The 13,095-nt window shown below is 48.8% G+C and overlaps 1 protein-coding gene across 4 annotated transcripts in view; it reads left to right on the forward strand.

Annotated features, from left to right (window-relative positions):
* The window catches only part of SMARCAL1 (SWI/SNF related, matrix associated, actin dependent regulator of chromatin, subfamily a like 1), a 48,820-nt gene that overhangs the window by 13,306 nt on the left and 22,419 nt on the right, over positions 1 to 13,095 (forward strand). For all 4 annotated transcript variants that reach the window (XM_061187198.1, XM_061187206.1, XM_061187213.1 and 1 more), the window contains exons 7-10: positions 314 to 500; positions 4,110 to 4,260; positions 5,883 to 6,041; positions 7,764 to 7,829. In XM_061187198.1, coding sequence (XP_061043181.1) covers positions 314 to 500; positions 4,110 to 4,260; positions 5,883 to 6,041; positions 7,764 to 7,829 — 563 coding nt within the window. The remainder of the gene's footprint in view (positions 1 to 313; positions 501 to 4,109; positions 4,261 to 5,882; positions 6,042 to 7,763; positions 7,830 to 13,095) is intronic.

Below are 13,095 nucleotides of genomic sequence, written 5' to 3' on the forward strand. Positions count from 1 at the left end.
TAAATGACTTGAGGTTAAAAATAGATTGGTCACAAGAACACTTTAGTTCTTTCCGGTGTTTGTGTAGTGCAGTGAAGATCAATTTTGCATTACTGAGTGCCCTCTTGTTTGCAGACACTAGAAATAGAGAGGGAAAACTGGTTCTCTGCCATGCATCTGTCTGCACCCAGTTTTCTCTCCAGTTACTTTTCGGAGAAGACGGCATGCAGCAGAATTCCAGCCATTGAACTTTGTATCTCAAAGCCCCTTCTTTTCCCCCCAGAAATCTTGGACATCAACACTCCAATTCACACACCTCTGTTCTCCTTTCTAGTGGAAAGGGTGCGCTGCCTTCCACAGGTTCAGCTGGATCCTCTGCCCAAGACTCTCACCCTGGCTTTCGCCGCTCAGCTCCAGAAGACGTCTCTGTGTCCCGTGGCAGACATCCCCGAGGCAGACCTGTCCAGAGTGGATTCTAAGCTCGTGTCTAGCCTGCTGCCCTTTCAGAGAGTTGGAGTCAAGTAGGTTCTTCATCTGTCTTCCTCTTGCTCTCTCCTGCTCAGATTTATCGCTCACCACAGACTAGCTTCAGATGTTCCCTCTTTCATGAATGCTCCTCTTTCATAGCCGCCTAGAAGCATCTGGGTATTAGCATTAAACAGCCCAGGTGTGCTGTCACCAAAGCCTGATTGTAACCACTGATTTCAAATTCCATAAGTTAATGAGGAATTGCATTCCTAATTAACTAGTATTGCAAGTGTGCAGAAACCCAACTCAAAGTAGTGTAAGAAAAGAGATTTCTCATTGCATGTAATAGAAAGCCCAGGGTCTCTAAAGAGCTCATCAGGACTCTGTACCCCTCTCAGCTCTGCTTTCTTCTTAGTTTGCTTTGTTCTCAGCCAGGTGCTCCTCCAGTGTGGCAGCGGGGGCAGCCAGGGGCTTCCGTTTTGCACCCATCGGTTCTGCAGCCAAGCAGAAGCACCTCTTTTCTAGTGGGTCCCACACTGAAATATCTGAAATGTGGTGCTGACGCTTGAGCTGGTCAGTCACTGTGTCCTGGGGGCCTCGGAGGTCTTCCTGGTAAGACCAGGTGACAGGCCCATCCCTGGAGCTAAAGGGTAGGGCCTGCCCCACCCCAATTACTTGGACTGAGAGTGTAAGGTGGTGGTTTTCCAAAAGAAAGTGCTCTTATTATACTGATAGAAAGAAAAAAGATAAGCCCGCATCCTGACCTGTCCCTTTTTCCAGAGTTTCTTAGGAGAAACAAAATGACAGGTTTGCCCCAGAATTTGCCTTCTAGTAGAAAGATGGGAGGTGGAGGAGAGGGAAGAGGCTGTCTTGAGACTCCGTGTAGAAATAATAAGAGCTAGATCTGATGTCAGGCCGTGTGGTTGGAGATAGAGCCCCATGCAAAGGAAGGACCTACATTGTCAATGGACATGGCCCACGAAGGCAGCCTGCCCACGTGCAGCCCACTTGTGGTGTTTTGGTTAAAGCTTGGCTGCTGTCTCTGTAGGATTTTGTTCTCCGGGTGCAGTTTGGGCACAGTGGGACCTCATTGCATCCCCACGGTCCCAGCTCTCCCCACACCCTCTTCTTCCTTTGCCTTCCAGCTGCCATCTCTCTTAGATAACGCACTTTACCGTTTCTTTCATATGTTGAGATGTCCTTTGGGCCTCGTTTTACCCAGGCTCAAGGTGGGTTTTCCCTTTCATCTTTCTTCCTCCGTCTCCTTCATTAATGCTGAGAGAGGTTGCCCACCCCCAGCTCCTGGGCAGCCCCCGTCTTCAGAATCCAGGTTCTTCATGGCTCCCCTGGAGATCCCTGGGCACATGCGGTGCACGCTGAGAGGTGGTGGGTGCAAGGCACCCCAGGGTATGTACATCAGAGCCAGAGCACAGCCAGCTGTTTCCATCTTTTTCTCTATGGCTCTGAAACTGCTAATGGTACCTGCAGCCTTTCTTCAAAACTTTGCATTAATTCCAGATTTTAACTCATTCCCTGAAGTGGAGGAGTTTGGTATTAAGGGAATGGCTGTCAATTCCATGTTTTTGTTTTGTTTTTTATGTAAGTACTACAACTGGAAACTCATTTAAATGTACGGAGCAAAATCTCTTAGATAGATATCAGCCTGCTCTAATATCTAAACAGCTCCTTTTAATAGAGGAGTGAGTTGAGACGAAGGAAGACAGTCCTCTGTCTAAAGCTGCTCAGTTTCCAAAAGTGGAATTGGGGCTGAAATCCTATCTTCTGATGATGAGCGCAGCGTTTTTTGTGTAATACCAAACTACACTGTCGAAAACGGCATTCAGCTGTGTGATTGTCTCTCTATTATCCAGGCGACATCTTTGTTCTCAGTTGTGATCACTTTGTTCCTTAGTTGGACTACCTCAAGGCAGAGTAAAAGGAAAGGCTATGAAATTCAAGGGTCTGTTCTGCTTTGGGAATGACCAGGTGGATGAAGCCGTGCAGACATTGTAAATGGTAGCGACGCCTTGGAGACTGAAACAAAAGGCCCTCCCTGGTTTGTTGCATAGGTGCCCCTGGCCATCCTGACCACCAGTTTTGTAAATCAGAAAGTAATGTAAAAAAATAAGTCTTTTGTACTTGTCTCTCTGCATGCGTCTGTCTGAGTTGATCCCGGAAATGGTCTGGAAGATTTCACCAAGGTCGGCATGACAAGGGGAGGGTGGGCTCCCTTCCCCTCCATTGCAGGAGTCTGGTGGCCACGGCCAGGGGGGAGGGAAGGGGGCACCACCTCTCAACCGGTGGGCCGTGTGGCAGCTGGGAGGACAGAGAAGTGCCAAGACCAGGACAGGATGCTTGTTGTCTGCTGAGCCTGGGTGTCCTGGGCTCACGCCATCCGCAGACCCACTGTTCACTTTCCCACCTTTGTTGGACACTGGCTTCTGAAGGGCGGAAACACCGTTTCCAGGCAATTCAGAAAGGCCATGTGCAGCCCGGAATTCTTGTGGGCCATAGCAGCTGCTGGTCAGAAGAGGGGATGTTCTCTGTCTTTTCTGGGTGAGAAGGAAAGGAGAAGAGCTAGTCGACTGGCTTATTATCAGGTTCCTGAGCAAATGATCAGTTCTTCAGGAATTCCGATGAAAGAGGAGTGGTGTTTGGAGCAGGAGACCAGGCATCTGGCACTGGGGATCCTTTTAGCTTTTCACTGATTCATATGCCAGTCAAGCAAGTCACCATCACTGTTTGTGTCTTGGTTATTTTTCTCCTTTGGGGGAATAATTGCTGTGAGGGAAGCACTTCCCCAGCACTTACGATGGCACCAAGCGCTGTTTTAAGTGCTTTAAACATCATGAACCCCCGTAACACTCTCTGGGGTAGGCCTCGTCGTTATTCCACGTTACAGCGGAGGCACGAGGAAGTCAGATAACTTGCATAAAGGCACATGGCTCCCAGGTAGTGGAATTGGGATTCCAACCCAGGCCAGTCGGGCTCCGAAGGAGTAGAATAATAATTCCATGCTTTATTCACAAACTGTAAGCAAGGGCTGCTGCCCTGGAGGACTTGGGGACCCTGGAGGCTGCTAGGTAATGAGACACCTTGCTGAGGTCGGTGCTCCTCTTAGACAGACACTCTTGCTCCGTCCTTCTCTCTGGCCATCCTCCTTTTCTCCAATGTTTTCTGTCTTTGCCAGCTTTATGCGTACAGAGTCCTCTCTGATCCTGAGAAAGCCGTTTTTCCACCCCACCGTCTCTTCTTTCTTCCCTTCCCTGCAGATCCCTCATGTGACAAGCGTGCCCCTCCCAGCCCCTGTTAGGGACTGTTTCCCACGCTCTTCCTTTATATCCCCTGGGCCTCGCCTGCGCCCGGCAGAGGGTGACTCCTCTTACTGGAAACTCCCTCCCTCGGCTTCCACGACCTAATTGTCTTCTAGAGCTTCTCCCTCCCCTTTGACTACATTTCACGTTGTCCCTGTTTGTAGTCTTTTCTTGATTATTATTACTCTGCCCCCGGTTTGGCCCCTGGCTTCCCTCTCGGCGGAGCAGGTCTCTTGCGAGCCGGTAGCCACACCGAGTGGCTGTGTGGCTTCACGTGGCGGCTCAGTGGCGGGTTAGCCGACGCCCTGGGAAGCCGCCGTGCTCTGTCCTGACCGTGTCTGCTTTCAGTTTTGCCATAGCGAAAAGAGGCCGCCTGCTGCTTGCTGATGACATGGGCCTGGGGAAGACCATCCAAGCCATCTGCATAGCCGCCTATTACCGGAAGGAGTGGCCACTCCTGGTGGTGGTACCGTCATCTGTGCGCTTCACCTGGGAGCAGGTCAGCTCTCCTGGTGCCATGATTTTAACGAGGAAGGCTTTCCTCAGTGTCAGAGTCATCAAACGACAGTTTGGGGACAGGACCTGGGGAGCTCGAAAGATCTGTCTCAGCTGAAGGAGGAAGGGAGCCTGCTGAGGCCAGGCTCCTGGTTGTCTGAGTTAGAATCAGGCTAGGCCTTTAGGGAGGAAGGGCAAGGCCTTACCAAGCTCAGACTTGCTTCCGTCTGTCAGTGGGCGCTTCCCGAGCACCTCTGGTGCCCCTGCGAAGAACACCTTTCACCTCTACCCCACTTAAGTTTCAAAATAGTTTTACTTCCTTTATTTCCCTTCATCCTTAAACAGCTGTGTGCAGCAGACACAAGATATTAACCCCATTGACAGATGAGAAAACTGCCTCTCCAAGAGGTTAAGCACCTTGCTTGCTGCTACTGAGGAACGGTTCCGGGGCCTTGAGGTTGCACCTCCTGACTTGGGGCTCAGGGCCCACATCAGTAGCAGGTGGTGTGGGCAGGAGGTTCACAGTCTACCGGGCACCTTTATGGCAGAAAAACCTGACATGACCATTGTATTATCACTCAGCTGTGAGCTTTGTCTCCCGTAAATCCAGGGATCAGAGGGGTCCCATGAAATGAATAAAACTCTACGTAAGCAAACTTGGTGAGGATGGAAGACGTGGTTCATCGTCCGTAGCTTTTCCCAGCTTCATGCTACTCGAGGTGGCTGTCAGCTTCCTCATGCCGAGGCTGTTACTAAGCCCCTGTGAGCTGCTCTTGGGGAAGAGGCAGCTCTGCCTGCAGCCAGGGGGCCTGACGCCCAGACATGCCCTTCCAACCCAGGAGAAAGCAAAACTTTAAAAAAGTGCATATCGAAACACTACCTCACTCTTTTCTTGTCCTTGTGATCTGAATTGTGCCAGAGCCTCTAGGAGCTAACAGTTCAACACACGTTAGATTCCCACAGCACCCTCGGAAATTCTAGGGAAGAGCAGATGGTCAGATGCTTATCAGCAGGACAGAGCCTGGCCTAGCGCTCCCAGAATCAGAATGGTGTCAGCCCAGGCTCACTGGGAGCACCCAGACCCCCGGCCAATGACAGAGGCACCTGGTGGCCGTCCACTGGCTCCAGGTACTGGCTTTGGCTAGAGATGGCAAGATTTCTGGGGAAAGCAGGTGCCTTTGTAGAAAGCACTGAACATTTTCATCATCATCAGTGCCTTTGGCGTACCAGGCTCTGCTAAAAATTCCTTTATAAAATTCCTCTTAAAAAGAGTTGCATTCTTTCCTTGCAGAAACTTGTCATCTAGCTAGAGGTCACAGAGGTGGAATCCACAGACACCCCAAAGCGACTGCTAACGAGTGCTTGCTTACCGAGGAGGGAAGTGTCCCGTTAGTGGAAAGCGAAGGGGAGTGGGTGGGTGAGAGGAACAGGGCAGCGACGGTTGTTCGTGGGGACAAGGTTATGCTGAATGCAGGAGGACCGGGAGGGGAAGAGACCGAGTTTGTCTTCAGGGAGCGTTCACGTCGGTCCACGTGGAGAGAGGCGGTGGGTGGGTTAGCGGGGCCACAGCTGGCAGCTGCCAGGCTAGATCACCACTTGGGTTTTGTTCTCTCCTGTCACCCCCAGGCGTTCCGTCAGTGGCTGCCGTCTCTGAGCCCAGACCACATCAACGTCGTGGTGACTGGGAAGGACCGCCTGACAGCTGGCTTGGTCAACATTGTCAGTTTTGATCTTCTGAGCAAGTTAGAAAAGCAGCTGAAACCCCCTTTTAGAGTTGTCATCATTGTAAGTGACTTGGCAAAGTCTTTAAGTACTTTATCTCTGGGGAAACTTTCTGCTTGAAAGCTCTAAGAATGTCCATATCTGTAATCTCATGGAGCCTCACTAGGTTTCTAGGAGAGTAGAAATCGCTGGCTTTATTTTGTAGGGAAGTGATCTTTCATTTCTCTCAAATAGCGGTTCTCGACCCTGGCTATGTATTAGGATCTTCTGGGGCAAGGGCGGGCGCTTTTTGAAAAATTGTGGTTTACTAGGTCTGTGCTGGGGGTTTCTAGCCCACCTCTCCCCACGGTGGGTCATGATGGAGGCGAGCACTTGAACCCCCGACAGCCCGGGGCTCCAGGAGCTGCAGCCTGGACAGCCTGGGCCTGTGCCTCCATCTGGTGCCCTCCTGTCGGCGTGACTCAGACGTGCAGTTCAAACAGTTAATAGATCTTCCAGCCGATACAAGGACGCTCCCTTCCTACCAAAAAAAAGCACTTTTTACCCTAGTTGTTTTTTTTTAAAGGAGGCTTTAGAGTTTAGAATCCTGCTCCCAGATGTGATGGTACATCTTTTAGCTGCCGCTTTCCTTCTTCTAACTCCTGTCGTACTCCAGAAGGAAAGTCTAGAGAGACTGGCTTCCAGCCTCCTCTGTCAGTACTCAGTGTGTCTACATGGCTCACAAATAGAGCCCTGAAAACGAGTGAGTCTCTCCCGTCCCCGTCCCCGCCCCCGCCCGGCCAGCTACCACCCCAAGTCCAGGTGACAGACGTCCCGGGGCGAAGCCTGAGGTGGACGGTTTCCAGGGGAAGCTTATCCTCGCTTTTCCTCTTGGCAGAACAGGGAAACCCAGTGCCTCCGGGTAACACGAAAGGTTTTTTATTCAAACGCGTGACCTGAAAAAGCCAGTGGTGTTTTCCTCCTCTAAAAATAGGGTTCTCTACCTGCAGTGGCCTCCCAGATCTTGCTGCTCGTCTTGTCTAGTGCACGTCTCATCTAGAAGGAGCGAAAGGAAGGGTTTTTAGAAAACTCTTTGAGGACCTCTGAGTCACTCGCGTCAACAAGACTGCAGTGGGGCCTCTGCCTCGGGTTTCCCGGCAGCGGGCTGACTGCGAGGGAGGCGCCTTCGTCCGTTGGCTCAGCTAGCTAGAGGTCGAAGGCAGCTCTGGGCCCTGCACAGGGCTGTGTACCGCGGGTGTGGAGGGAGCGGTCAGCCCCTGGTCTCCGGGGAGCCGCAGTCCAGTAAGACAGACCGACGCACACGCAGATCATTACAGTCCGTTCTGGGGCCTTCGGAGACGTGGGAGCCAGAGCCTGTGGGAGCTCAGGGAAGCGGGGGAGAAGGCGCGGGCTGGGCTGCAGAACCTTGAACCAGCTCGGGGCACACACGGGTCTCCAGCACACGGCGTTAGTGCTGTGCAGGGGGGCGGTGCAATCTTACAAGCCAGCAGAGCACCTTTCAGGGGTTTGTCCCTGCCGCGTGCGAGGTGGGCAGGGCAGGGGAGTCGCCAGCCCCACTTTGCAAGTGGAAAGCCGTCCCTGAGAGATGAAGCGACTTGCTCACAATGTCATAGAGAAGGTGTCCCAGAGCCTGGTCCTTGCCCAAGCCCCCAGCCGTCTCCTTGAAGGAGAAAGCACTAAGAGAGGCAGCCTCAGTGCGACGCCGTACCAGGGTCAAGCTTGACGGCTCTCTCTCCGTCTACTCAGGATTTGGCCTTGTTCACTTACGTGACTGTTTCTTTTCAGGATGAATCTCACTTCCTCAAAAACATTAAGACTGCCCGCTGTCGTACAGCTGTGCCCCTCCTCAAGGTGAGTGCTGCTGAGGACAGACTTGGTGCCTGAGCCCACTCGGCACTGAGATCTGCTGTATTTTGCTCGGGCTGGACTGGTGTCCAAGGGGAGCAGGGGCCGCAGGTCCAGGGCTGTGGGCCGTGGATGTGACTTAGCATTGACTCAGGGCATCTCTACTTAGGACTTTGGTACCAGATTCGTTTTTCTTCCTAACATCCTGCTGAGGAACTAGTGGTCAGTGCAGTCGTCTGTCTCTCAAAGATGAAGACCTGTTGAAGGACACAGGCCAGGTTGGAACTCACTCTGGACTGTCCTCGGGCTCCTCCTGGACAAGGCAGAGGGACAGCCTCCAGCAGCGGGTCCTCTAAACAGCCCAGGAGGAACTGCCTGTCTTCTACGTGGCTTGCGGGGCAAAGCTCTCACGGTGCAGACTCAGAACCAGGCCGTGGGCATCAGCAAGAGGCGCCACAAAGCTGAGACCTGCTTTATAAATAAGATGATACCCTTTTCTGGGGCCACCCTAAGGCTGTTTTGTTAGCAGGAAGGTCAGCCGTCCACATCCTTTTCTGGGGTGGTCTAACCTATGCCGAGCCTTTGGCTGCTTAAGTCCTTGTTTCAGAGCAGAAGGGGTGCGGGGGGGTGTGTGTGTGTGTGTACAGTGCAGCTTTGAATCTTTATCCAAAGGCATTCTATTCTGACCTGAAGTATAAGCTCCATGCTTTGTGTGGTACACACTTCGGTGTCTATATTCTGTGTCCCAGCCCCTCCATCCCCAACAGAGGGAAGGCCCCCAAATTTCCTTCCATCTATTTGGAGTGAGCTTTTTCCTACTTCAGGAAAAAAAGTTGTACAATTAGAAAAGTAGTCTTTTCTCTCATAACAAGGTAGAAATATCTCACAGGTGACTTTGGGGGAATCTCCTTTGGTTTGTATGAACTGAGCAAACAAAAGCGCATGTTTATCTTGGGCTCTAGTAAAGTGGCCTTTGGGTTGCACCCGATTTTAAAACTGCAGCTTTTATTGCTTAAAAGAAGCTTTAAGTTGTACCTAAGCTAGGGAAAACAAATATGCTAAATGTTGGTGAAACTTAATAGCATTTGAAAATTAAGTTTTTCCAACTCCCCACAAAACACACTCGAGTGTCTGCTCATTTCAAGTTTGTTTTGTGTTCGGAGTAACAGGTAATATGATAACATCTTCCAAAGCAGGATTATGTCATTCTCTCCAAACCTAAAGGTCCTTTACTTAAAAACCTTGATTCTCTGCCCAAATTACCTATAAATGACTATAGGTTGAGAGCCATTTATGGACACACTTAAATGTTTTTCCCAAAGTGGTGACCCTTCTTTTGGGGAATTTTAATATGTTTTCTTTTGAAAAATGTTAATAGACCCTGGTACTGTGGTTCCAATATTACAGCCATAACTAAAATTAAATCTGTACCCCTGATTGTTTAGACAAAAGAAACTGCACAGTAGATAGAAGATATCATTAAAGATATAATAGGAAAGCTTCTTAGCAACTGTCTTGTTAATGCACTCATTGCGTGGTCAGGCAAGCTGGACTTAAATATTGGTTTCTGAAATATATGCTTCTGAGCCAGACCTTTTAAAGCAGTGTCTACATTTTTCAGATCTTGGGTATATTTCAGAGTGACACATTTAAAACAAAATTTTAACTGCTAACTAGTATGTATTACTCTGCATTGGCCGTAGAACTCGGATGAATTAATGATTCAAAACAGGACCCGTGAATATAACCTGTTCATGGGTGTCTCGAAGCCACTGTCATCCATAACATTGACTTCACGTGTGCTGGACCGTTGGCACAGGTGAGTGGAGGAGGAGGAGGAGGAGGCATCCTGTGTTATTCTGTTAATCAAACCTCCCACCTCTCTGCTGTATTTCCATCGAGATCAGAGTTCCTCAACCTTGGCACTATTGACATTTTGGGCTGGATAGTTCGTTGTTATCCACAGGGCTGTCCTGGGCATCGTAGGACATTTAGCTGCATCCCTGGCCTCTACTCACTAAATGCCACTGGCTCCTTCAGTTGTGACAACCAAAATTGTCTTGGCAGGTCTTGCCAAGCGTCCCGGGGGAGGAGGGGGGAATTACCCCTCCCCATTTCTGTTGAGAACCACTGATCAGATACTCTAAGGAAATGAGTGAATCTAGGTATTTTGGGAATAAGAGGAGAGTTGGGAAGAAGGAAAATAATGCCTTTGAAGAGCCAAAGAAGGGCCGAATTTAATACCACTTGACTGTTCCTCTAACTTGTGCGTCTCTTAGAACTATATTCTGATAATTAATATGTCAAAATATTTTCAGCAGATGTTCATGATGAGGTAATTAGGTTATATCCTACTGTCTGTGAGATAGGCCAGATCATGTGGGTTTCCTGAATGGAAACAGCAGCTGCATGCAGAGGACGTTTTGCTTAGGTCTTAAGAAACTGGTGGTGTTGTCCCCTGGGAAATGTGACATCTTTCTTCCCCTACAGCACTGTTTCCCTGGGCTGCTAAGCGAGGTGGTTCTATTTTCATCTACAGTTGACCCTTGAGCAACGTGGGTTTAACGTGCCTTTAACTTATATTTAGCTGGCCCTCCATATCTGAGGTTCCTCCACATACTGAGATGCATCCAACCTCGGGCAGTATAGTACTGTAGTATTTACTATTGAAAACATCTGCCTGAGTGGACCTGTACAGTTCAAACCCGTGTTGTTCAAGGGTCAACTGTGTGAAAGTAGGCAAGACAGAAAGCTATAAAGAACAAAACTGAAATCACCTTTAATCCCTCCAACACAGAAAACCACTGTTAACAGTTTGGTTATTTTTCTAACATGTCAGCTGTAGGGCAAGATCATTTTTAATGGCTTGGGAGCGTTCTGTGGTATGGACACGCCCCATGATTTAACCCTTAGTGTTGGACACTGTTTAGCTATTATAAATAATTCTGCAAGTGAACATCATCCGTATGTTCATAGCTTGTATACTTTGTCCTCTTAGGACGAATTCTTCCACTCAGAATTTCTGGGTCGTAGTTTTACCTTTTGATGGTTGCCTCTGAAATCCAATCTGGCCATGCATCACCACCTTCACTCCTGCTCAGGCCAAATCCCATGGTCTTTTTCTCCACATGACCATGACTCCAGCCCTGAAGGGTATCTGACTTTTCCATTGTGAGCAGTGAGGTGTGTTTGAGTTTCCTTTAGTGGTTTTTTTTAATTTATAGTGCTTTTTATTGTTAAACCAGTTAGATTATTTCTTTAGAAGAGGAAAGGCCCTCAGAATCCCACCATCCTTCCCTAATAAACAGCTGTTTCTCTTTTTGTGGGAGTAGAGTCCTTTTATGTCTGTCGATTGGCTAGATCAGATGAGAATAGTGGTCTAAGGTGTCTGAGCTTTTTCTTTTCCTTTTTCATTGAAGTAGTTTAACTAGATGATATATTCAAAGAGTAGAGAAGGGTGTACAGTGAAAAATAACTCTTTCTCCCCCCTCTGGATCCCCCAGTCCCTTGATCTCTCTCCTCGAAGACAGCCACAGTTACTGGATTTTGGGGTTTAGTTGTAAAAATTAGTCTATGCCCATGTCAGTACATTCAACGTGTGTTTCCTTTCTCCCTCCCTAGAGTGTTCTACAACCAGTTTTGCACCTTCCTTTTTTCCCTTAATGGTGTATCTTGGTAATCATGCCACCTCATTCCCGATAACTGGACCTCATTCTTACAAATAGTAGTCTACTGTATAAATCTGTCAGAATGTGTATCATCTGATCCCTTTTGTTGGGTTTGTAACCAGGTTTTGGATGTTTTGTACAGTACTACAATGGCAGTACTTGTGATATACAAGCAGGGAGTCGAAAACCCAGTTCCTCTGCACCTAGAAGAGAAAACCCAGTCCCTCTGCGTTTGGAGAGACGGCTCTTTGCCTCTTCAGGCCAGAGCGGGGGTGGTGTCCGCTGGAGGGTCTGCTCTCACCCCCAGTGTGATCAGGCAGGCTGCAGGAAGAATCCCCTGCTCGTGTGAATCAACTAACTTCTCTCTGACGCTAAATAGACATCATTTTTTTCCATTGTTCCATTGTGGGTTTCTTGGGTGCTAGAAGAGTTACCTGTAAGGCGTTCAATTTAGGGTTGTTTTTTGTAGTTTTATGCATTTATATTTTCCTAAACTGGAAGTTCTCAAGGGTAGAGGGTGGCATATAAACCATGTGAAACCGGGCACAATTAAAGGCCTTACGGATGACAGTGATGACAGTAAACGTGTCGGGGCTGAGCAGGCTAAGTCATTCCATAATAGATGAGACGCCATATTGGTTTCTTTTCAAAGCTGGCCTTTTTCTCTTTCCATAATGCTGCCTCTGCTTTTTTTAACACCCACAAGCATCCATTTTCAACGGTCCCATCACCCTCCTAGTCTGGACAGTATATGGGAGGTCTGACTCCATATTAACTCCGTCCTATAAATATCGGGCAGAGAACCCTGGAGTTAATTTCCAGCACCTGATCTGTGAGCTGCTGCCCAGGCTCCATCCCCAGGCTACAGCAGTGATGATGTGGGGAATAGATTTGGATGATGAGCTGATTTTCTCTTACTGATAAGACTTTTCATTTTCCCATTTCATTGAAATGGTCTTGAGCCAAGGCAAGTGGTGCTACAGGCGTCATTCAAGAAGCTCATTGTTACTTTAATGAGTCTGCATTAAACCGTGTAGGAAATTAGAAGGCCCAGGTAATTGAACTGTGGAAAATTATAGCTGGAGAAATTCATAGCTCCTGTCATAATGGAATTAGGTATTGGCAGTTGCTGAGAGGGCAAAAGTGCACCTCAAGAATGGTACATATTGTATATTTATAAAGAATCCTTTTTCTTCCCTCTGCTGCACCTTTATTTATTTATTTTGATGAGGCAGTGTATCTATCTGAAAACCTAATTTCCTCCCCTAGGTGACTGACTGCATGCGATTGCCTTATGCTGCCATCATTAACTCAAGGTTACAGTGGTTAACAAGCTGTTTCTAGACAACTGAGCCCCCCAGTAGGGTCCCTTCCCAGAGCTGAAATGGATTTTACCTCCAGTGGTCTTTGGCCATTCCATGTTCCAGTACAGTAGGGAAGTGTCTCCTCTTTTATCTCACCCTCTTTCTCATCTGAGTAAGAGGTAGGATTTTGGGTCTGGTCTTCTTGGGTCAGGTTGGTGTCAGGATAAGGAGGAACCCGAAGTCTGTCATTAGAATTGACCAACCGTTCCTGCCCATCCTGCCCTCAGCTGAGCAGGCTGC

The sequence above is a fragment of the Eubalaena glacialis genome, chromosome 1 (assembly GCF_028564815.1).
Source record: "Eubalaena glacialis isolate mEubGla1 chromosome 1, mEubGla1.1.hap2.+ XY, whole genome shotgun sequence".
Taxonomy (NCBI): Eukaryota; Metazoa; Chordata; class Mammalia; order Artiodactyla; family Balaenidae; genus Eubalaena; species Eubalaena glacialis.